We start from the raw sequence: 25,567 nt of genomic DNA on the forward strand, positions 1-25,567 counted from the left end.
GTCACACTTGTCCATTCAAGTTAAGAGGATATGCTATTACTTGTTGTGTACGCCAGACCCACACTGAAGACATCTGTGGTGGAAACTTCATCACTCTTTGCTTTATGGCTGACCCACCCCTCGCTTAAGCTCTGTAAGAACACAATGCATCATTATGACCCAGCTCGATGAAACTGAATGTCTTGACCCGCAAAAGGTGACACGCTGTATCGGCTCTTCTGGGGATAAACCTGTGACTGCAGCTTGCATACAGATCTCGGAAGTAAGACTTGGGGGTCATTAGGAGTATGTCGGTCTTGAAAAAGGTGCCGTAACAATGTGCGCCGGCACTGTACCGGCACCTTTTCTGTACCGGCATACTCTAATTCTGCCTGTAAGGGCAGTGACCTACCAGCAGTCCTGACCTGCCGGTAGTTCAGGCCTCTACTGGTAGATAATTCACTGAATCACTGACAACGTTAACAACGGTGCCGGTTGCTAGAGTGGTTCCCATACCAAAGCATGGGAATGGGAACTTACCGTTCCTCCGCCGCACGTAGTATCCCGGTAATACAGGATATTGGGCAGTGGAAACGGTAAGCTTACCGGCAACCTTATAAAATGAAACCCATTATCTCACAGAGGCATCTTAACAGAAAGCCCACCTGCTCAGTCTTGCTCAGCATTCACACACATTCACGCACACAACCTCACTTTCTCCAACTTTCCCATTTCGAACTGTAGTCACTCAATCTGAAACACTCTCTTTGTCACATGCACACGCTTTTATTTGCTAACTGACTCTTACGCTTTCACTCTCTCACATTTAGTTATTTCACTCCTTCAAATGTTTTCTCATTCTCTCATGTTCACACAATTGTCATTCATTCCCTTCGACTCCTTCTGTCTTGTGCCCAGCCCCTGTCACTCCCTCACTAAACCCCACTTGCACACACCTGCGCTCACTCAACTTCACGTGTTTCTATAATATGCCTTTATTAATGTGCATGCCTGGGCAAACTTTTCAGAGAGAATCTTGCATCACCCGAACTTTGGGTGAGACATCATTGGCCCTCATTACAACACTGGCGGTAACCAATGGCGCTATTAGCACCATGCTTGCTGCCGGCATTGTAACAAGTCTGCCATGGTGCAATGGGGAATTACCACCCCATTCCAAGGTTCGCGGGGTGGTAATTCCCCATGCACCATTGGCCCTTCCCCATTCCCATTTTTGCCCCATAGGGTTCAATGGGAATGGGGAAGGCGGTAATTACGGTACCGTAAATTGCGGAACCATAATTACCTTCAAGGTCCCTTTGCGGGTCCCTACTTTAACGGTTGGTCCAGACCAGCCGTTAAGGTCGGGAGCCGCAAAGGGACCTCGTAATTAGGTGCTAAGGGGTTAACGGTGCCGCAGCCTTTTACGGCGCCGTTAACCCCTTAGCGCCAGGGTCGTAATGAGGCCCATTCTATTGAGTTTGACCTCGTGCTATAACGCAAGACATGTGGTTTTTGGATTGTTTTGATACTTACGAGATACTTAGCTATTGGAGAATCAGGAGGTTGTAGCGGGAGGCAGGTTTAGGAAACTTAGGGAAGGGGACTAGACTGGAGTGGAAATAGAGTAGCTAAGAAGGAAGAACGCTTCTGAGCATAAACAGTACCTGGGGACTCAACGCGTTGGATTTAGGGTAGTTTTTTTTTAATGCTCTATGATGCATTTAGTGATTGGAAGTGGGTAAACAACACAAGTGCCATCTGGTGAGTCTAGGGAGAGGAAATCCCTGAGAGTCAGGGAAAGAGAGACACGTGGCATCAGTTGACAGGTGGGAGGAGGCAGATTGAGTGAGACTCACGCTCACATGTTTTTTGTGGAGGAAGGTAGCCGACAGCTGTGGAGGTAAGAGTTCAAATTCAGGGTCTGTCTCTTGAAGTGGGGACACGTGCTGTCGGGGACACTTGTGAAGCAGAGCAGAGAATCCCAGAGGGCAGCTTTTGCGAGACTCAAGCTTGTGTGATTTTTGTGGGGGAAAGTGGCAGAGATTTTGGGAGGTGGAGGTATCTTTCGACTTAACGTCTTTTGAAGTGGGTGCACGATACAAGTGCCTTCAGGTTAAAGTTGGGAGGGGAAGCAAGAATAGCAAGGGCGGCCTGTAAGCGACTCTTTCTCACATGATTAGTTGTGAAAGAACCTAGCAGTGATTGAGGGTGGTGGAGTGAATCAGAAATCTGCTCTCGTGCTTGAGAGGAGGAGCTGAGTATCCCTGAAAAACTCACACTCACATGATTTATTCTGGTGAAGTAACAGAACTCAAGAGAGTTGGACGATACCATTTAATCATTTATTATTATTTTTATTATTTAAAAAAAAATATATATAATATATTTTTATAGTGTAAAACTAGCTTGGGGCAACAGAACTCTGTACAAATCACAGAGCAAAAACATTGGTAGCGAGAATAACAAGTCAGCAAGTGACTGTCTCTTGAAGTGAGTGAACGAGACACATGCAATTGGATGACACTTACATCGAGGAGCAGAGAAGCCTCAAGGACATTTTGTGTGAGGCCCACCCTCTCAGTATTTTTGAGGGAGAAATTTGCAGCGATTCAGGGAGGTGGAACATACCCTTTGATTTGCATCTCTCGAAGTGATTGAAAGATGTTTGAGCCCCTGGGGGACACTTGGAAGGGAGAGCAGAAGGTGGAGAGAGTGCCTAGAGGCAGCTTGTGTGAGATTCCCGCTCACATGATTTTTGTTGGGTGAAAGTAGCAGAGATCCAGAGAGGCACGAGCTCTCATTCGGTGTCTGTCTGTTGAAGTGAGTGAACAAGACGTGCTATCAGGAGCCACCTGTAAGGATGAGAAGAGCATCTCTGATGGAAGCTTGTTCTGGATTCACACTCAGGAGAGAGTTGTGGGAGAGAGTAGCATAGATTTAGGCAGGTGGGAGATACCATTCAGTGTCCATCAGTGGAGGGGAATGAACGGGTCACGTGCACTCCCGCGACACTCGGTAGAAAGAGCAGGAGGAGTAGAGAACCATTGAAGGGAGCCTGCATGAGACACAGGCTTGTGTGGTTTTGTCGGGGGGAAAGGAGCAGGAACACGGGGGGGGGGGCGATCAGACCATTCAGTATTAGTCTGCAAAAGTGATTGAACAAGACACGTGCCACTGTGTGACATGTGTAAGGGGGAGCGGGAAGAGCAGAGTATCCCTGAGGGCATTGTGAGAGGCTCACACTCATGCGAGTTTTGTGAGAAATGAAGCAGAGACCCGGGGAGGCAGCTTTCAGTGTCCGTCTCTTGAAGTGAGTGAATGAGACATGTACCATTGGGTGTCCCTTTGGGCCGTTAAAGTGAGACTCGTGGTCACGCGATATCTGTGTGGGAACTACGCAGGGATTAAGGGAGGCAGTAGATACTACACAAAGAATAAACAGCAACTGAATGTAGCCATTTGCTCACTCTGCCAGAAAATGGTGTGCAGAGAAAAGGCAGCGACCGACTTGGGTACAACATCTATGTGGTCCAGTATGCTGCGGCAACATGCGCAGGCACAGGAAGAAATGAAACGATCTGATGTACAACACTTGCCGTACCACCAGGCAACCAACATGTCACCATCAGTCCACAGGAAATACTTCTGAATGCTCCTGGGGATTCTTGCTAAATGCGGGTACTGCCAGTGTAGTGCTGCCTGGCGTGGAGGTGCAGGAAACAGGAGCCTGCTGCTGCTCTTAGTCGGCCATGCCGTTGGCACTAATTGGGAGGGCTTGGTGGTTGTAGGTGTGCCCTCTTATTTGGCAGGGCAGGCCTGATGATATGCTGCACCCTTTTCCTGGGAGGTGCTGGCCTCTGCATCATGCCCACAGTTGGAGGTGGATATGGTGGCAGCTAGGTCCGTGGTGGGATCAGAATTACCAGGCTACTTGTAATACCATAGTTTATGTACATGTCTGCTATAGAAAGTATGTTTGTTTTTGTGTGTAATTCCCAAACATTCAATGTTTTTATTCCCTCTAGCATGTGTTACAAGCACCTGTAAAAGGCTGTAAAAGGCTGTAGGGGACTGCTCCCCATGCACTCAAAACGCAGCCCGCACAGGCCACCACAGCACCCCACGCAGCGACGTGTGTGGGCCCGCAGGGCTTCCATTTACCTGGAGCTTTTGGGACACACTGCCATTGTCCCCGGGTGTCCTTCGGCTGAACATTCCCTGAAACACCTTTTGTTTGTACGCCCTTTTTATTACGGCTGCGCAGCGAACACAAAAGAGCCATGCGGCCACGTCCCTTATCCGGCAGCAGGAAAACGAATCCGCCGACTTAAATATTCATGACCTGCGCTGTTCTGGCTTAACACAATATGATACATTATACATTTTTAATTTGATTTATCAGAGCAAGTGCTTGTTATCAATTTGAATAACAACTATTTGTATGTAGCAAAGCTTTCGGAGGATTGCAGCCGGCTTGCATTTCACAAGAAGGCGGAGGTGTGGGCTATGGAGGGGAGCCTGCAGCAGCTCCCCCCCCTTCCCCATGGAACTATCCAGGATGCGTGCCCTTCCACACACTCTCACCATTACACCGTACACATGAAATTGTCAGCGTGCATGAAGGATGCCTGTCTAAGTGACGCTGGCGGAGTGAAAGTGATTGCACCGTAGCCACCTTGCCAAACTTGCCTATAGAAAGATGGCCGACTCTGCACAGTATTCCGGGGACTCATCATGCTAAGCAAATTATTGAGTGATTTGAGTCTGACCGAACCACCAAACGTGTTGGTGATTTTTGCCGAAATTGCACTGGTAAGAAAGGCATCTTCTATTGGCCCCTGATTATTTAAAAAAAAATAAGGAAACCAGTCTACTGCTAAGCGTGCATGGGGCGGGCATTGATTTGAGGCGGGGCTGGATGGACACTCTCGTGGTAGTGTAGCACATTGTTAAAAATCATTGCAAACTGAATCAGGAATATAGAAAATACCATGTCTAGTGAGGGGGTCCAGGTTGTTTGGTGAATTTTGGTTCCCTAGTAGGCCTGGGCAAACTGGTTAGGCGGCAACTCAAACCCCACGAATTTAGGGGTAGGTTAAAGTCCCGAAAGCTTTTCAAGAAATGTATCCAGAAATATTCAAGATAACTCACGGCTCCACATTTAGATTGCTGTAATCTCCCACCGTGCCCTTTAGCGCCCTCTACTGCTGTAGCGAGGCCTGGCAGGCCAGCAAAGGGCAAAAGAGAATGCTAAACCTTTTCCCTTTTTGTAGTGCTTTTGCTCTGGAAGAGAAAAATGGTTCTAACAATGTTTAAGGTGCTATGGGGGTTAGCCATATGGTACAGCAAGGGGGCAAATTGATGTTTTGGGACGTGGAACTTGCAGATTTGTCCCCCCAAAAAGACCTTCATATATTCTTTGCTTATTGAACTGTTGAGCCTGGGACCCCAGTTTTTCCACTGATCCATTTTTGGAAAGTTCACGCACAATTAATAGCAACTGCACGCTTACCTTCAGGCACGAACACGCTTAATGAGAGCACATGTGGGTTTCGGGTAGCACCAGTCGTTACTGTGGTTTGGGAGCATTCATACCGCTTTTTATGGAGATTATCTCCTCCCTTGGAAGAAGCATCCAAGCACATTAGTGTATAGTAAAGTGTAGCAAACCCCAAATAATACCTTAGAAATTGGTGGAACAGTCAGGGAAAGACGGCCCGGAAAAGGGGGTGCATGCTTCCAGGAGACTTACATGCATGTTAAACAACAGGCTTTAGCAGTATGTGTGCAGAATTCCAACAAGATGGTAGGACAAATTCATTCTTTTGGAGTGACTCAGAGACTGACTCTTACAGTTTTTGTCAGATCAAGGCAAAGATTTTGCAGTGGGCCTCATTATTAACTTGCCGGTCCGGTAACAACTTTACCGGTAAGCTTTCCGCTACCGTTGTTACCGGACCAGTAAACTACGAGGTCTGCTCGCGGGTGCCTCTTCGCCCGTCAGGTCTAACCTGGCGGGCAGGCCGGCACCCATGACCAGACCATGCCAGATCCACCGGCACAATTCACGAATGGTGCCGGTGCATCGGCCCTCCCCATTCCCGGGTACTCATATTTTCTGGCGCCCGGGAATGGGCAATTACTGGGTCCGCCGGGGCCGTAATGCCCCAGTAATTGCCCACTCCTGGGTGCCAGAAAAAAAATGATTCCGGTGGCAGCCATGCCGGTTTTACTGGCACGGCTACCGCCAGTCTCATAATGATGCCCAATCTCTTTCGACTCCTGGGTACTTTATTTCTTCATGTGATTCAGGCACCTAATATAGCAATGATATTCATTCTTTAAATCTTTATTAATTGGTGCATTACAAGGGGGCAAACGTGTAACAACTTACTTTCATGTGCACATAGATAGGAGAGTAGGGTGTGTGAGAAGGGTGGGGTGGGGGTGAAGGAAAGGTGGAGTGCAAAGTTACAGAAGGTGCAGGCAGGACATGTCTTGCCAGTAAGATGGCTCTGCGGGTTAAGCGCTCACTGATGCGATCTGTTTTTGATCTGCAGTTTGCAGGTTTAAATCCCAGCCAGGTCGACTCAGGTTGATGAAGTGAGCACCAATTTCGATTGGGTAATAATAATGGATCTGTGTGATTTGGCTGTGACAGAATTGGTCGCGGGGGAATTGACCATGGTAGTTTCGCTGTGAATGCAATTTTACTGCTGCCAAACTACAAAAATCTCTGTTTTACCACCCCCCCCAATAAACCCTCCCACTTACCATTTCCTCGGCCTCTGCCTCTCTAGACCCAGCGGTGTCCCTTCCATCCCTCCCAAATGTGCCGGATCTGATGCCGCAGGGTCCCTTTTTTTTTGTCCCCCGCCTCCATTCTTCAGGAAGCGGGGGACACTCCTGCTATCCCCCAAAGCCAAAAATGCCCCCACCCCATATGTTCTGCATTTACTACCCAATTTGATAGAATTTTATCGATCGAATGGTACTGGACGAATTCGGTCAGATGTACCATTCGATCAGTAAAATTCGATCAAATTGGGTAATACTATAATAATAATAATCATAATAATAATAATAATAATAATAATGTATGTAACGTATGTGCTGTGTAAAGTGCTTTGGATAAAAGCGCTATATAAATATAGAATTATTATTATTATTATTATTAATGATTATGTCTACTTTTTCCTGAGGGACTTAATGTTTGGGTTCTAACCATGGTCTCTAGATTCCATTCTTTGAAGATAACTAATCATGTAGTGTGCCCCTCTTGCCACCGTAGTGGAGTCTAGACATACCCAGTTATGTTAATTCTCCAATGATCTTTCAACAACAGGTCCATTCTATATAAGTATCTATAAATCTTCTTAAAGGCATGCAGGCTTTTTAATTCTACAGCTGTCCTTCAAACTTTAGGCCTGGTTCAGTTAAATCTCTCCAGTGGCGCTCATGTTGGCAAGGGTAAGGGGCCTGATGCGTGTGCATGCGTGTTTCAGAGCCACTCTAATACACCCCTGTCTTTGTTTCCCTTCTAGGTGTTTGTCCTGCGTGGAGAGTCCGTATCAGTGCCATTGGTGCAAATACCGCCACGTGTGCACCCATGACCCGCGCACCTGTTCCTTCCAGGAGGGGCGAGTCAAGCTGTCAGAGGTAGGCAAAGACTCTAAACTACTAATCCATGTAGAGGATGGGTGTTCAATCTCTGGCTCTCCAGATGTTTTGGACTACGACCCTCATGGTCCCGCACTATTAACTATGGTAGCCTCGGCCGATGGGAGTTGTAGTCCAAAACATCTGGAGTGGCAAATGTTGCAGACCTCGGATACAAAGATAGAAAACGACCGCTGCATGCTGTTACCGTGTGTATATGATGTCCCCAAATTGCTGTAGATGTCCTCTTTTCGAAAGGTGTTTCTAGCTCCTTCTTCTTCAGATATTCTTTAAGGCGCTTGAAGTCTTATGCAGAAAAGAGACATTGGTTGGGGGGACACTGCTATGCCAGCACTATCCCAGAGGCACCGAAGGGCCATCCTTTATCATTTTGGAGGACATGAGTTGCAGATTCAAAGAAACACAGAATACATTTAGATATTTGGGCTCCAATAAGCACACTGGGAAACGCGCACTCAGTGTAGGAGGGCTGGCCTCTTGGAGTGCAGTAAAGGTTTGTGCAGAAGATAGTGTGGAGGGGTTAATGACACTTCACCAACATGGATTGCATTGCTACTCATTAGTACCTTCCATTATCCATGGCAATAGTTTTTCTCACTAGGTGCTGGTAAAGTGTCAATTATGAGCCAAAAATTAAAAATCATTGTTGCAGTTGTTTTTTGTATTTTTATACCATTGTCATGGGTGTTTCCCACCTTCCTGCTGTGTATTAGTTTCCCTTTGTTACCAGTCCTTTCTCTCTTTCTCCCCTTCTCCCCTTTTAAAGCATGGCGCCTTGAAGTGACCAGCTTTTGTTAGACGCATACGTCACACATAAATACATATAGTTTGCTTGAATAGGTTAGACCTGATCAAACACAGCACACTGGACAATCATTTCAACTTTCAGTATATATTGCTTACGTTTAAAAGACCAATCATAAAAAGAGAGAACTTTTTAAAAATGTTTTTAACATGTGTCATAGTTTGTTAAAACTTTTCACAATACAAAATATTGAAACCATTTTTTAAAAAAATGGTATTTATTTATCTATCACGCGCCGTAACCCGCATGCATCAGGGCACACACAAAAAACAGGCATACAACACATACTTGGGGAAAATAAACAACCCATACAATCAATTTAAAATCAATTTATAACGAAACTGCGAGACTTGTCCTTGGCCTCAAGCCCAGGGATCATATCTCTCCCGGACTGAAATCCCTGCACTGGCTCCCAGTGGCTGCGAGGATTGAGTTCAAAACACTCTGCATCGTCCATAAGGCCTTCTGGAGCCTGGGGCCTCAATACCTTCAACTCTCTGTTCCTAAATATTTTCCTTCTCGAGCTCTTCGCTCATCCGCCTCCAACTCCCTCAGGGTCAGTCATTTCTCCAAGCAACGAGTTGGTGGTAGATCTCTCTATTCGGCAGGGGCCTCCCTCTGGAACAGCCTCCCTGAAACTTGAGGAGAACCATCTTCGGTTCCGGAAACACCTTAAAACCTTCCTCTTTGCTTCTGCTTTCTCTCCCCCTCTCCCCTGCTGAAGTCCTGACTGATACTGATACTGCACTGGTTACCTGGCCACCCATCTGACCTCGGGCCCTAGCCCTGCCAGTTGCACGCCTGCACTGTCCTGCTGGCAGCCCCTGCACCCGCGGACTGTTTTCTGTATCCCTACAGCCCCCCCACCAGCACTTATGTCTGAACTCACCCTGCACTTGCCACCAGCTGGCCGTTCGCTTATTTATCTTGTTATTTTATTATCCCAAGTACTGCACTTTCTCCCCCACTGCACTTGCCCCTCTTCCCTTGCGCGATCTGAATGACACCTGGCCTAGTAAGATCGTTGTCTTTCTTCCCTGTTTCCCCTCCCTTGCCTCGTCGCGCCTTGAATCACTTGTGTATACGCGCGTTATAAATGCCATATCATATCAAATCAAACAGTCCTAAAACCTTTAAGCTCACGTATATAAGAACGTTATATATAGCTGGATTTTACTTTTTATCAAGAACTATATTTAATTTACTTTAAAGATAGGACACTTTTTGTTTAAAAAATTGAGCAGAAATACTGCATGGGTGAGCAAACAACTCTCAAGACAATTGTGTTAATTGGGCTATGCACAGGTCTGAGAAAGACACAGCCTAACAGTGAATGATGCAGCTTGTGTAATACACAGGTTTGCATACTATGCTCTGTACCGATGCATTCAACCAGTGTGTGCATCTGTCCAGAGAATCGTGGTTGCATTTCTGGAGCACAGCAGCACTCAGAGTTTGAGGTAGATGGCACAGTGCCTCAGTGCACTCTTTGGGACTGATATCCAGATTTTGCTGCGTGCTGAAAAGTGACTTTGCGCACGAATCAGAGCGCAGAAAACCTTCCATCGATTCATGGAAAACACTTTGCATGCATTTCTCGAACCTTGCGCGGACTCTGCGCAGGTCTGTTGCCTATTTTCATGCAGTCAGGGGCCCTGCACAAGACTCCATGCAAAGTGTGGGATGGGCCTATGCAGAGAAATAAATAAGGGGCGGGACATGCATATTCCTCGTTTTCCTGGCAAAATGAGGAAGAACATGGGCGTGTTGAGGGACGGGATGGGCGTGTTGAGGGACGGGGCCACGCAGTGTAATGACACAATGTCCAGTCAAGCGCAAACCAAACTGAATTCATGGAACCCAATGAGCAACCCCACGCCAGAAAAAGTTACCTGCAAACCTTGAGGACTCACCACCACATGATAGGAGGGGCAGAGTACTGTGCACATAGGATCCAATGCACAGAGGTAGGGTTCCCATAGTAATTTAGAGGTGATGGCACGCAGTTGATGTGCCGGTTTAAGTTTGGGTTGTCTGTATGCAGATTAGAGGGGCTCCATCATAATTTACGAGGGTTTGCACGCAGATTCACTGGGGGCCCACTTGAGTTACATGATATGGAACGCATTTTCTCAGGGTGCAGTTAGGAGTTACAGGGGACCGTATGCAGTGTCACCGGGGTGCTGCCTTGATTGCGGAAGACAGCCTGCATTATTGACGGGGTGCATGATGGTGGGGATGCGGACTTCACAAAGTTTGCTATATGTGGCTGGATCTGCTTTGCGCGGGGGCATGTTGTGGGCATTCCAGATGTTTTTTGGGGTAGGAATTCCATGAATACGCGGAACGCGCATAACATGCTTTTGTGTGTAGGTACGCACAAAGTGGTGTTACACGCAGAGGACTTTGTGGGCTCTATGTGCATTTTCTGTAAATTGGGCCCTTTATCTGGTGGTCACTGAGTCAATGGGACTCTTTTATCCCTCTGAAATGTGCCACACAACAAGGGATTGCAATTTTTGACTGCCCCATGGATAATCCATAAATTGTGCATCTCGGAGGCAGTGCGACACCATTCCATAACAGGCAATGCACAGACGGGCAAAGCTTATGTTCACCGAGCTCTGTAGTTAGCCCCTTCTCCCTATGCAAACTGCATCATTGCCATTAGCAAACAAACTCGTACACCCAGGTGCCTGCCGCAATTTTTGTAAAAGTGCTTGCTTGTGGCTTGTGCATGCTGCAATGTTTGCGCAATCACATTTGCACAAGTACAAACACAGTGCTACACGTGATTGTGAAGGTGTAAACATTGATCATGCATGAACACATTTCCCATATTGTCATGGGGGGGGGGTGAGGTGGAGGCCGGTAAGAGAGGTAGATCATCAAAACTTTGTTCCTGTGCAAATGTATGGAGCAAATTAATCCAGCTTCACATTTTGCAGCTGAGATGATATGGAATGTAGCAAACAGGTGTAGCCCCACTCTGTATTACCTAAACATGTTTTTCCCCAGGGTAAACATGAAACAGACCGTTTTTATTTACAATGCGTCTTACAAAACATGAAAATAAATGTAGTAGACACAATTCTTTTTATGTTATGTCACAAACATAGTACACAACGTTCTGATTAACCTGTTCCCCAGTGCAAACGTTTTAAAATCATATTGATTGCGAGTAAACCCGTTAGCTCCATTCTGTATTATCAAAGCATTTGCTCATATTTTAGCCCTGGTGCAAATGTTCGGTATTATGGCCCGTAGATGTTAAAGAAGGTTAAGTGCACTCGGAATAGTTCTCACATTTTTCTTTTCACAAGGAAAGGACACGAATACAAGCATTCTACAACCTGTCGAGATGAATAATGAGATTTCCTTTCAATTCAAGCATTTCTGTCCGATTTAATGCCCCTTTGTAATCATGCCAGGCCTGGTTAATCTTTTTGGATAATCCAGTAATCTGGGCATTGGTAATTTGAAACAAATCTTCTGACCTGTGTGCCCAGCGCCATTATTAACCTAGATATTTCCAATCTGTGGACTCCCTTAAGGCGGTGCAAGTTCCCAGATTACTCAGAAGTCACCTGGGTTCTTTTTCAATATAGAAAAAGCTTATCTTCTGTCTCAGTGCATTCTGGGAAGAGCAGATGTCTTATTTAATAATATTAAAGCCGATATCTTTTGCTTCTGGCTTGGAGTGTAAGCGATGTCGTCAACTTCAGTATGTGGCGATAGTGGAGACAATGGGCCTCATTACACGGTAGGCGGTAAGGGATTACCGGCACCGGTGCCGGTAATCCCTTACAGCCCTACTACGAAGTCCCTCAGCGGGTCCCATCCTTAACGTGTGGTCAGACCATACATTAAGGACTGGACCCGCTGAGGGACTTCAGAGCTAATAGCGGTACCGTTATTAGCTCCTTCCCCATTCCCATTGAGCCCTATGGGGGCTGGAATGGGAATGGGGAATGGTAATTGGTATGGGGATTTACTGGGTCCTCCAGGGTTGGAATGACCCGGTAAATTTCCCATACCGCCTACCCGGACCCAGAAGGCAGTAGGGGGTAGCCATGGCGCCAATAGCGCCATGGTTACCTCTACCGTGCAATGAGGCCCAATAGCACAAAAATACGAGCCATCAGTTTACCACACTTCCTCACACTGCAGTTGTGGGATCACACATGCAGATGTATGATTTATGATAAATACACACAGTGGGCCTCATTCTGGGCTTGGAGGAAAAGTCAGTAACGGAATAACCACCATTCTTCCCATACTGCCAAATTCCATTTATGGATGAAAGTAGGAGGAAATACTTACAGCAAGTGGCTGTAGTTACTCCGCTAGAAAAATGGATGACTTTTCATCAGCAGAATTACCTCCGGGAGCAATTTCTCCAAACTTCACTGGGGCACAATTGGCATTCACAATGGGGAATAACCTCAATTCAGAATCTGGAGGAGTTACCTAAAGTTCAGGGCTGGTAAATCCATTACCAGCGGCAGTAACAACGAACATTCTGCCGGACTCCTAATGTAGGGTGACCAGATGAAAAAATTTCAAAACGGGACGCGCAATGAAAATAGAAGTAGGACTAAAGTAAATACACATACGACTTTAGCCCTACTTCTGTTTCGTTGGCATGTTGCCAGGGTGGGAAGGCGGGGAGGGGGAGGAAATGGGATGTGAAAAGCATTTCACGCCTCCATTCGCACAGGAAAAGTTGCGCCGGGACCCGATTTCGGGATTTCAAAATCGGGTCCTGACAAAATGCAAAACCCCAGATGGGGTTTATAAACTAAAAAAAACCTCCTGGGATCCCGGGAGATTTCCCCGGCCTGTCCCGGGAAAACCGGACGTCTGGTCACCCTACCTAATGCCACTAACTAGTCACAATGATAAACACTGATATACTGACGTAGGCAGAGATGAGGTCACTGAATGAAAGCTTATATGGCATGAATGCATTGAAGTTACTAGTTGCAATGATACAGATCTTATGACAGTGAGGCGAGTGCGCATGGCAATCACATAGTTACAGCATTGGGTTTTGTCACCATTGTTGCCTCACTTGATGACTCTGAAGTGAGTGGACATGATGACAGTGACATTACGATATGGAAGTCATTATGATAATGATGCGTTATTTATATAGCACTTGCGCCAACATAGAACACATTTTCATACAACTGCCTCCCAACCGAAGTAGGTCTTCATTTGTTGACATGAGTAGGTTGAAAGGCTGAGCTTGATTTGCTGGGATTCGAATCTGCGACCTGCAGATTACACACAGATCTCAGCAGCCAGCCCTCAACCCGCTGAGCTATTTTACAGGCAATGACTTTTAGACTAAGACTTAGTCATTAGACTATAGGACACTGAATGTATGGAACTGAACTGATGACATTGACCTGGTCAAAACACTGAAATCAGTAGACATTGTGGGCCTGATTTTGATCAGGCTCTTCCGCAACTTTAAGGAGAGCGCGGTGGGGGGGGGCGCGGGTTCAAGGGGGCGGCACCAGGTCCTGTAGGCATTCTGCATTCGAGCTATGCAGGATTGGCAATGAAACATTTAGCACATTTTCTAACAGCCCTTGGAGCACAGAGGCAGGAATGGGGCGTAACGGCACATTAGTGGTTTCAGCAGGAATGTGATGCACTGATGGGATGTGCTTTTTTTGCAGCACTAAGACCCAGATAAAAATGTGTCTTCTGATGCTAGCTTTTTTATAATAAGTTAGTGAACATGGGGACAAGGTCTGTTGTAACACACCTGCCATGTGTATTTCTATTTTAACTTAGTCTGTTTCCTCTGTTTGGTTAGCATTTCTCTGAAAACTAGTGGAAAGTATTTGAAAGCCTGAAAAACGTGGCTCTTCGTGTAAGCCTTTTCACAAATTATTTTATGTAATTACTGGTACTGTAACAATGCTTCGATGTCCCAGGGTTTAGTGGGTTTATGGTCTTTGCATCGAAAATTTTCCATCGAGGATCCTTTCCTTCGAAATTTTGCATCGGAAAAATGTGCATCGAATGCTTTTTTTTCTTAATTCTTTTATAAAGGGGGGGTTCCCCTCTGTTTTTTACCCTTTAAAACCCCACAAAAGAATTAACCCTTTACCCTTTTAAAACATGCTTTCAATGCATATTTTTTCGATGCAAATCCCTCAATGGAAAGTAATTAGATGGAAAGTCCATCGATTGATTCACCAGATACCGGTTTAGGGTGCCTTATAAATGAATAAATAAACACTGTCCACTGATATTCATCCTTTGTTTGGTTTTCTGTGGGGATTTGAAAAGGAGCGAGTTTGACTGCACCTGAGACTAAAGTGGTATTTGCCGCTTTAGGTCTGGCTCAGCATCGGCAGAAGTCTTTTCTACGCCGCCAGACCAAGAGGTTGGGGCACCCACAATGAAGAGGTGATCTCCAATGACTTGGGCTCCGTGATCATTCAAGCAGTTCTCTTTCCTGATAAAGTCCCCCTGGACCATGCCAATTGGCAGTCTAGGGGTGCACTTGATTTCTGCATGTAAAATGTTCTCTGAGGCAGCCACCCTGTTTCACAAGAAGAGATAACAGATTTTGATTTGTGCCCTTGACACTTTCTATACGTCTGTTGTCATTAAAATATTATTTCCATTTTACAGAGAAAATGTCTGAAAGGAAAAACATATCACCTACAAGAATTTTCTAATAAGGGAGCAGTCATTATTGCAGGATATTGACATGACTCCAGTTTCTTGGCTGAGGCAAAGCCATGGGTTGGGGAAAGGTGATTATATTATATTATAAGCCAGTAAGATAGCTCAGCGGGTTGAGCGCTTGCTGCTGTGGTCTGAGAGTGATCTGTAGGTCGCAGGTTTGAATCCCAGCAAGGCCAACTCAGCCTTTCATCCTTCCGAAGCCGATAAATGAGTACCAATTCCAGTTGGGTGATATTGTATGTAAATATGTGCTCTGTAAAGCGCTTTGGATTAAGGCGCTATATAAATAACACATCATTATCATTATATTAAGTGATAATGATGACTCTGGACGTCTACAAGGCTATATGCCCTTAGAGTTCTGCAATTTAAAAGGAAAGTGTTTTTTGTGTGGAAAAACGAGCGCACACCGGTAACTAGTAATGCTAATCTAATTAACATGGAAGCAACAATAATATACATTGTACATTTTGTGAGTTATGGCTGTTCGGTAGTTTGCGGACTTGAACCGTGCATGTTCCATTCTGCCTTTGCAAAGCTGAAGACAATTGTTTCTGTGCTGCTTCTAGAATCAGAATGATTGGAATGGGGTCAATACCAGTGTTAATAGACTGCATTCCAAGAATTTCGATTGGCTAAGAGAAGGTCTTTAATGTTATCCTTTAGCTACCATAGCAATAACACCCATGACTGTGGGACGGATCAGCCAATTTATTGGCCCGAGTGAAGGGAGGTCCTTAAAGCCAGTCCCTGGCTGCTTTCTTCACCGTGGCGCTGGGTCCAGAGGTGATAATAGAGGGGTCGCGAGGAAGATATAAGAATCTAGGCAGGATTGGGGGTGCGAGGAAAGATTTAAGAATTTAGGCAAGATCGGGGGCGAGGGAAGAATTAGGAATTTAGGCAGGATCGGGGGCGAGGGAAGAGTTATGAAGGTGCCAGCCACAGAATGGAATTCAGGCTTGGTCTGCGTTCCTCGGTCCCTGATCGGTTGACACTTTCTCCCCATGTGCCGATATGTATTGCCTATCATATGGATTGGGTAATCTTGTGATGTATCCTCATACAGCGATTCATTAGGGATTCCTTTCTAGCTACACAAATTTAACAATCATTAAACCCTGCTAGAATATATAGAGTCGACCAGTTGTAACAAGCCTGGTTAAGCAGTCACTGTTGACTTGGGTCAAGCCGGCACATTGAAAGTTTGTACCCCTGGCACGGCCCACCCAACCCTTCATCCTTCTGCAGAAGACACTTTGGATGCCATTAGGTTGGGTAGAAATAATAGCTACCATTACAGGACTTAGAAGCAGGGATAATCAACCATAAAGCCGGTAAGATAGCTCAACGGGTTGCGCGCTCGCTGCTGCAATCTATTTGTGATCTGTAGGTCGCAGCTTTGAATCCCGGCAAGGTCAACTCAGCCTTTCATCTTTCCGAGGTCGATAAATGAGTACCAACTTCGGTTGGGATGATAAATGTATGCAAATATGTTCTCTGTAAAGCGCTTTGGCTTAAGGCGCTATATAAATAATAAATCATATAATTATAAAGAGGTATATAAAAACAGAAAATTATTATTATCCATATTTTTGGACGCTGCTTGTATCATAATTTGATTGCCCGTTACTCTTTAAAGAGCACTGGGCATCCAGCACAAAGGTAAACATCTCTTATAGGATATGCTCGGAGCTTTGCCAGGCAGTCACTGAACTCATGCTATCGGTTTAGTCGGAGTGCTACATCCTACCAAGGGTAGCCGGTTTCGTGAGATTGTTAACCCTTTCATCGGCTGGTCGACTACTCACATGTGTCCATGTTCTTGGCACAGTTCTCTTTGCTGCTATCTAAACCTTCCTCTCCAATTATGTTCCCACTTTCATATGTATCTGCAATGACGTACTCAGGGGATAGGTCACCAGCATGTGTATATTACGTGTGTTTTTAAGGGATGCGGAAAGTATGGAGAAGAGTTGCTGTGCTCTAGACATTGAATATGTGCACTCTCCTTGATTGACGAGAACATGTGATATTGTGTGCAAATCTGGACCCAGATTACAGAAACCTTGCACCTGTGCCAGTGCAAATTTGCATGGTATTACCACTAGGGCAAAGTTTGCCCTAGTGCAAACAATTATTGGTTCATATTAGAAAACGCTTGGAGCATGGCAAGTGCACATTTTCCTGGTATTAACACTCGAGCACAAATTGCCCTAGTTCAGAAAGCATACTTTCAATGTATTGTTGCCCCAGGAGAAAGTTTGCCCTAGTCCTAACACCATTCTGTATTTGCATTAGGGCAAACATTGCCATTGCCATTGTGCAAAAATGCATTAAAGGCATAGGGTTATGCCCAAGGGAAAACTGCCGTAATGCTAATACCGTGCAGGTTGGCACTTGCACCGGCTCAAAGATTCTGTAATCTGGTGCCAGGTCTTCACCACATCTCTTGTCTACATTCATATCACTCCTAGCTAGTATTTATCTTATTGGAGCATACCTGAAGGTTTCATAAACGTTACCCCTTTAGTGAGTAATGATTGTACAAGGACAGGCGCTGCCTCAAAATGATGATATGACCCTCAGAAGCAGGGTCACCGACATATGAAGGACCTTAAACACGTTTGTTGCCAATGCCTTAAAGGAGTAATGTCAACAATAATTATTTTGTTTTGCTTGCCTTTGATAACTGCTTCCAACATGTCGGATTAGCAGTGAGTTTCTGAAGTGCAGCCCATGGATGGAGTTTGAGCACAGGCAGTGCCTTAAGTGGGATAAGAACTCGAGGGGGTAGGGGAATACGCTGCAAAGCTATGTTTGGGGTGCAGGTTTAGGAGGGCCTGCTGCAGCCTCATAACCCCAAGTACCTAAGCAACCTTTAAAAGCTACGGGGCCCATGTCATCACATTAAATCATTCGAATCATAACAGGTAATTCCGAGTAGGGCGGTAAGGGTTAACGGTCACCGGTAACGAGACCGGTGCCGTTAAACCCTTACCGCCCTATTCCGAGTTCCCTTTGCAGGTTGGTACTTAACGCCTGCTTTTTGCAGGCGTTAAAAAACCAACCCGCAAAGGGACCTAGGAGCTAATTACGGCACCGTAATTTACGGTGCCGTAATTAGCGCCTTCCCCATTCTCATTGAGCCCTATGGGGCAAAAATGGGAATGGGGAAGGGCCCATGGTGAATGGGGAATTACCGCCCCGCCAACCTTGGAATGGGGCGGTAATTCCGCCATTCACCATGGCAGAGTCGGAAAAATAACGGCGTTGGTTAACGCCAGGGTCGGAATGAGGCCCAATGTGTTGCAGCAAATCGAACAATGCATTCTCTACAGCACACTGGGCCTCATTATGACTGAGGCGGTAGCCGTGCCAGTAAATACCGGCACGGCTGCCGCTGGAGTCATGAAATTACCGGCACCCAGCAATGGGCAATTACCGGGGCATTCTGACCCTGCCGGACCCAGTAATTGCCCATTGCTGGGTGCCGGTAATTATTATTCCCTATTCCCATTTGAGCCCCATAGGGCTCAATGGGAATGGGGAAGCTGGTAGCACCGGCACCGTTAATAATGGTACCGGTGCTACCTTGTAGGTCTGCTCGCGGGTGCCGTTCCTCCCGGCACAGAACTGCCGGGCTAACAGGCACCCACGAGCAGACCTCTTAGTTTACCGGTCCGGTAACAATGGTACCGGCAAGTTTACCGGTACCATTTTACCGGACCGTCAACCTTGTCATGAGGCCCACTGTCCTTCCCCTTAATTGTTAGAAAACAGGTAAAATAATTGCAAACGTCTTTAACTAATGATGTGATTTGAGACATGGCTGATAGTGAGGACGAACAGTACTGCCAATCATTATGTCAGGAAAGGGAAGGCTGCTGCTGGATCAGCCACAGAGCAGCAAAGGCCGCTGGGAACTTACAAAGAGAGTCCAACCCTCAGTTGAGAGTGTCCTCCGTGCCACGCAGGCACCGCATCTTTAAAACAGGGCATGCAAGGTCTGAGAGCCTAAATTTCTCAGTCCGCTCTTCGCCCATCAGGTGCTTAGGGCCCAAAGCTTCACATTGCATGGAAGCAGCCATGAAGTAGCAGATTATGCTATGTAAAACACAAAAACCAACAAACATCACCTATAGGTACACGTTGCTCGGCTTTTGTCAGGTTGGTGCATCTGACATGTAATAATCAAATTTTCATGGTTAATTTAATTTATCAGATTAATTTAACAACAAAGGCCGAAACCATCAGGCAGATTAACCCAGAAGTAATGCTGGCCCTCCGCCATTAGTGCCAGCAGACACATTGTCAGCACCTTAGTGAATGGGTGGCTGTTTAAAGTGGACTGGATCCAAATTTTCTGAGAAATGTGATACACAATCTCGAAGCTAGACCATTAGCTCAGTGGGTAAATGTGCATGACGTGAACGTCTGTATTCCAGCCTGCAGCGCTTATGGCAGAACTGTAGCAGGCCTGCCTTCCAAATTTGATCAAACATGCACCATTACGTTTGGTGTACTTGATACCTTATCTTGTAATGCTAGAAGGAGGGTTTCTTTATAGGAGCAGACCCTGTGGCATTCAATCAAATTATCATGGAGAATTGACAGTGCTATCTGGTTACATTACCCAATGGTGCAATTCAAGTAGTGATCGTAACAGATAAAACATGCAATATTTTAAGTGCCAATTGTTTTTAAAATACGACCTAATTACGATTTGTGATTACATGGGCTATTTACTGCCTGCACTAGTTATAGAGTACTGGGTTTTGCAAGTATGGGCTTATTGCGCCATTGCAGTCATTTCTATTTGCTCCACGTGGCAACTATTGCATACAATTCTAAACCATAATTACGTGTTTTTTAAGAAGTAAGAGGAGGTATTTAAAATACCGGAAGTGCTTACCGTCACCACCACACATGTAATGAAGTTCAACCTGTTTATTGTTAGGGGTCAAAGCTTACTCGATATTTGGCGGGAGCTGTTCATCCAGTCCTGATTTTCTCATTGCATCATGGTACTTGTAGTTTGCAGTACTGCAAAATGACGAGTGGACACTCGACATTTGAGGGGTATGCAGCAGATGACGGCAATATGGGCTGCAGGAACACTGGTAGGCTGATCATGTGTTCTGATAATTTGAGATGGCCATCCTTGCAGGCGCCATCTTGTTTCGAAAGGAGGAAGCCCGCAAACATGAAAACCCAAGGTTCATTTTTGAGAGATAGGTAAATGCCGGGCGGTAGTTTACGATTGGCGTATGGTGTGAAGGGCAGAGAGGTTTTGGGGAAGTAATGCACATCTTTTTGGGGTACAGGACCTTAAATGTGGCCGGGTAGCACTTGTGGACCCGAATTTGCAGCCACGTGCTTCTTCGTGAAATTCTCATTGGCCATTCATTAACAAAAATAGCTGTTTCTCCATAACTGGTTCTCACGTGAAAAACAGTGAGCTGCTCCTGAGCAACACGCGCGTGCCCACACACACACTTACACACACACACTCTCTTCCTTCTTTTGTAGGATGATTGTAAAACACCAATTTCCCAGTGCCGGATCTGCTTCAATAAACCATTGTAATCTGGCATTTTAATTGAATTGGTTCAATGGAAGAGACCCACGACTTGGACCCTTAAATGAACGCCCATGCCCATTGGCACTCTGCCACACGTTCATCCTAGTCTTCCTCCACCCTTCCTTAAATTATTAAAGATAGCAACTGACCCCAAAGTCACTGTGACGTCAGAACAGTGAGCAGTAACGTTGCCACAGAGTTGGAGGCCTGATGTAAGTCATGAGTTGCTGCTAAGCCCTAGAGAAAGACTCTGGCCAACACTCAAAGGTCATGCCGACAACCATTACAGAATAGTCCTCCACGCCACGCTCAGTTCACTGTCAGGCAGGTAGCCTTTGGGTACTATCAGTTGCATATCTACAATTCTTTCTTAAAAACCCTGGTTCTTTCCTTGTTTATATTCTTACCAAGCCCATTCAGAGTAGAAGAAATGAAGGCACGACTGGGCTCATATTCCCGATTTAATGTAGAACAAATCTGCGGCCCTGAGGCAGTGATGCGAAACATGGTCAAAAATACCAAAAAAAGATACAATCAATAAATAAAAAAAAATCCTACTAGATTAACTTCTTATTACCATAGAACAGTTTTTTTTTCTCCCTGCAAGCCTCTGCAAGGTCATTTGTCGCAGCTTTGACTCCATCTGTGGAGGAGCTTTAACGACGCCGCAGTAGCCCGACTGTAAATCTGAGATCTTATGTTTCCATTTGGAGAATCCACATGGTGTTATTTTCAGATAGGTTTCGGCTAATCCCAGTTCTGATGCCCGGTGTTATATCAAATGGTTTCCCCGCTACGACATTGCGACAACCGAGAGCAGATCCAACCTCAAAGTGCGACGACTAGGGCTTTGAGGAACCCGGATACTACGTTGGATATGAAGAAAGCACTGCCAGTGAGCACATCTGTGCAGCTGCTGAGGGATTCTCTGACATTTAATGGTCAAAAAGAAAACCCACTTCTAGTGCCACAGCGGCACCTGCGGTATCCTTTCAAAATCCCATAGATCCACAAATTAAATTTACTCTCGATGATAAAAAATAAGGCACACATTTACAACATAACTGTTATCTGTGACACACTGTTCCTCTTTCACAAATATGCAACATAAGTGTTACCTGGCACACACTTGTATCCCCTGTTCTGTCTCTTTCTCTGTGAATGTCCTTGCTAATTCTAATTCTAATTGGTTATTTATAACGCGCTTAATACCCAGAGGTTTCTAAGCACAGACCCGGGGATCGAACCTGTGTTGCGCCGCCTCGTCTTGCTTCCCAGACGCGCGTTGCCCCTGAGCTACCCTCCCGAGACTCCTATCCTTGTTTGCGTGATTGTTCCTCATCAGGCTATCTGCCATTCCAATGGATTGACCAGCCAATGGCATCCAGTATATGTATATTATCAAAGAAAATGCTCACTTTAAGGGTGGCTGACAGTCCTTATTCATATATAAATTAATTATCAAAAAACACCTTCCGACGTTGGCACACATGGTGGCACAGCAGTTTTGAAAGAAAGCTTGTGCCCTTGATGTCACTGCAGCTATGACCCTAAAGTCAAACACGATGACATGCATCAATGAAGTTACACCGGATGCCACTGAGTTTGACACTGGGGTTAGAGGATGTGTTGCAACAACAGTTATGACATTGAAGTTAGTAGACCGTATGCCACTAATATGAATACCCTTGTCTGGCACATGATCACTGCTGATTGGGCAAACTCTGGTACTTATCCCAGGGTAATGCTCAGAGATTCAACATCTCGCCGAATATCACAGGCCTGACTGTTCACCACCCACTATTCCGCGGCTTCTGATAATCCGCTGAGTAGATTGGCAGGTAAGCCGCTATCGTTGCTATGCGCAACGCTGTCAGTTCCTTAACGACAGCTTGTATCTCTTCAATTCTGTTCTCCTTCGCTGAACTGGCAGTGAAAAGGGTCTTGCCTGCTCCTAATGGCATGGCGGTACCCCACACCATAGTCTACTTACCCATGGGCTGTGCAGTCTATTAATCTCTCAGTCTGGCCCCTCTGAAGGTGGCCTACTGCTCACATTCCCGATAGGTGCCCACTCAGTTTCCTTTATACCCTGTGCTGTTTCAGAACTCCTGGTACTCCTGTAGGCTAGCTCAAGTGCCCAATGTACTGCTATCTATAAACTCATCGCCTGCCACTTTACATCCCGATAATGGTGCCAAGGAGCTTGTTAGAGATCCTTGCTGAATTCTGGCTATTAACTTGGTCATCAGGCCTTTACTAACAGATAAATCCTCCCGCTTCAGGCTTTTTTGCTTAAGTATGGCATTGAGGGTAGTAGAGAAGATGACACTGATATTATAGTGCAAAATTAGTAGACACGGTAACACTGAAGTGGTTAGGCATGATGATGTAAACAAGTTGATAGGATGATACTGAAGTGGATAGGTATGATGATGTAAATAAGCAGATAAGATGATACTGAAGTGGATAGGTATGAGCATGATGATGTAAATATGCAAATAAGATGATACTGAAGTGGATAGGTATGAGCATGATGATGTAAATATGCAGATAAGATGATGCTGAAGTGGATAGGGATGATAATGTAAATAGGCAGATAAGTTAACACAGACGTGAACAGGTATGGTGATGTGAATACGTATGTACGATGACACAGACGTGGCTAGGTATGATGATGTAAATAAATTGATAGGATAACACTAAAGTAGATAGGTATGATGATGTAAATATGCAGATGAGATGATGCTGAAGTGGATAGGTATGATGATGTAAATGCGCAGATAAGATGATATTGAAGTGTATAGGTGTGATGATGTAAATAAATAGATACGATGATACTGAAGTGGATAGATATGATGACCTGGATTCTTGGGTTTATGTTAATAAGTAGATAAGATGACACTGAAGTGGATAGGTATGATGATGAAAATAAGTAGATAAGATGACACTGAAGAGGATTGGTATGATGATGTAAAGAAGTAGATAGGAAGACACTGAAGTGGATAGGTATGATGATGTTAAGAAGTAGATCGGGTGACACTGAAGTGGATAGGTATGATGATGTAAGTAAGTGGATAGGATGACACTGAAATGGATAGGTATGATGATGAAAATAAGTAGATAAGATGACACTGAAGTGGATTGGTATGATGATGTAAAGAAGTAGATAGGATGACACTGAAGAAGATTGGTATGATGATGTAAGTAAGTAGATAAGATGACACTGAAGAGGATTGGTATGATGATGTGAATAAGTAGATAAGATGACACTGAAGAGGATTGGTATGATGATGTAAAGAAGTAGATAGGAAGACACTGAAGTGGATAGGTATGATGATGTAAGTAAGTGGATAGGATGACACTGAAGTGGATAGGTATGATGATGAAAATAAGTAGATAAGATGACACTGAAGTGGATTGGTATGATGATGGTAAGAAGTAGATCGGATGACACTGAAGTGGATAGGTATGATGATGTAAATATGCAGATGAGATGATGCTGAAGTGGATAGGTATGATGATGTAAATAAATAGATACGATGATACTGAAGTGGATAGGTATGATGATGTTAAGAAGTAGATCGGATGACACTGAAGTGGATAGGTATGATGATGTAAATATGCAGATGAGATGATGCTGAAGTGGATAGGTATGATGATGTAAATAAATAGATACGATGACACTGAAGTGGATAGGTATGATGATGTTAAGAAGTAGATCGGATGTCACTGAAGTGGATAGGTATGATGATGTAAGTAAGTAGATAGGATGACACTGAAGTGAGTAGGTATGATGATGTAAGTAAGTAGATAGGATGACACTGAAGTGAGTAGGTATGATGATGTAAGTAAGTAGATAGGATGACACTGAAGTGAGTAGGTATGATGATGTACATAAGTGAATACGATAATACTTAAGTTAATAGATGTGTAGATCTGATGTCCTACTCTCATAACATTGACGTTTTAGATGTACTTACACACATGCATCACATTGAAGTTAGAGAAGATTGCACTCGCATAATGCCAGTGAAGTTAATAGACAGGATGGTTCTGGTATTATGACACTGACGGTGGTATTTATGGGGGCACTGACATTAGGGGGAAGATGACACTGAAGCTGATAGGCATCATGAAATTGAAGGGGAGCGAAACAAGATGGGACTGAAGTTAAAACACTGACGTTAGTATATGTGGTTAAAACACCTCAGTGCTTGGTCGATCAAGGGGGAGCCATCAATTAACTACACCCTGACTGAGGCCTCTGCCCACCCCCTCCCACACTCTGGAATGGTTTCCCCAAACACAACCAACCTACAGGGCATTCCAGATGTGTCATATAATTAACCTCTTCAGCTTCACCCTGCGGCCAGCCATCCATGCATCCATGCAGGTGTTGTTGAGGCACTGGCAAGGACCATCAAGCCCTGGACTGTCAGTTGATTGATTGTATTGTTCTATTAAGGTCTTGGGGGTCTTCAACTGCTTGATTTCTGAGCAGGTGGATGAGCAACAACACCTTCTATGCAACAGGACCTTATGCAATAGGATAAAATGTTAGGACATAAAGCACTGCATTGGATGTTGTGGTGCTTTGCTTTGTGCCACACGTGCCATGTTCCAGGCTACAGCGGGTCATTTTCCAGGCCACACATTACTGTTTTCTAGGTCACTTATAGTCATGTTATTGGACACAGAGTCCCTCTTCTATGTCATGTAGATGAATGATGTGTGCCATGGTCAAGATCTACTTTTTTCGCCAAATAGTATAACCTTCAATATCCATTACCACCTGTGGGAGA

General features: G+C 45.1%; 1 protein-coding gene across 4 annotated transcripts in view; it reads left to right on the forward strand.

Annotated features, from left to right (window-relative positions):
- The window catches only part of PLXNA4 (plexin A4), a 1,277,179-nt gene that overhangs the window by 863,008 nt on the left and 388,604 nt on the right, over window positions 1–25,567 (forward strand). For all 4 annotated transcript variants that reach the window (XM_069629627.1, XM_069629628.1, XM_069629629.1 and 1 more), the window contains exon 9: window positions 7,527–7,641. In XM_069629627.1, coding sequence (XP_069485728.1) covers window positions 7,527–7,641 — 115 coding nt within the window. The remainder of the gene's footprint in view (window positions 1–7,526; window positions 7,642–25,567) is intronic.

The sequence above is a fragment of the Ambystoma mexicanum genome, chromosome 12 (genome assembly GCF_040938575.1).
Source record: "Ambystoma mexicanum isolate Mex_15411 chromosome 12, UKY_AmexF1_1, whole genome shotgun sequence".
Lineage (NCBI taxonomy): Eukaryota > Metazoa > Chordata > Amphibia > Caudata > Ambystomatidae > Ambystoma > Ambystoma mexicanum.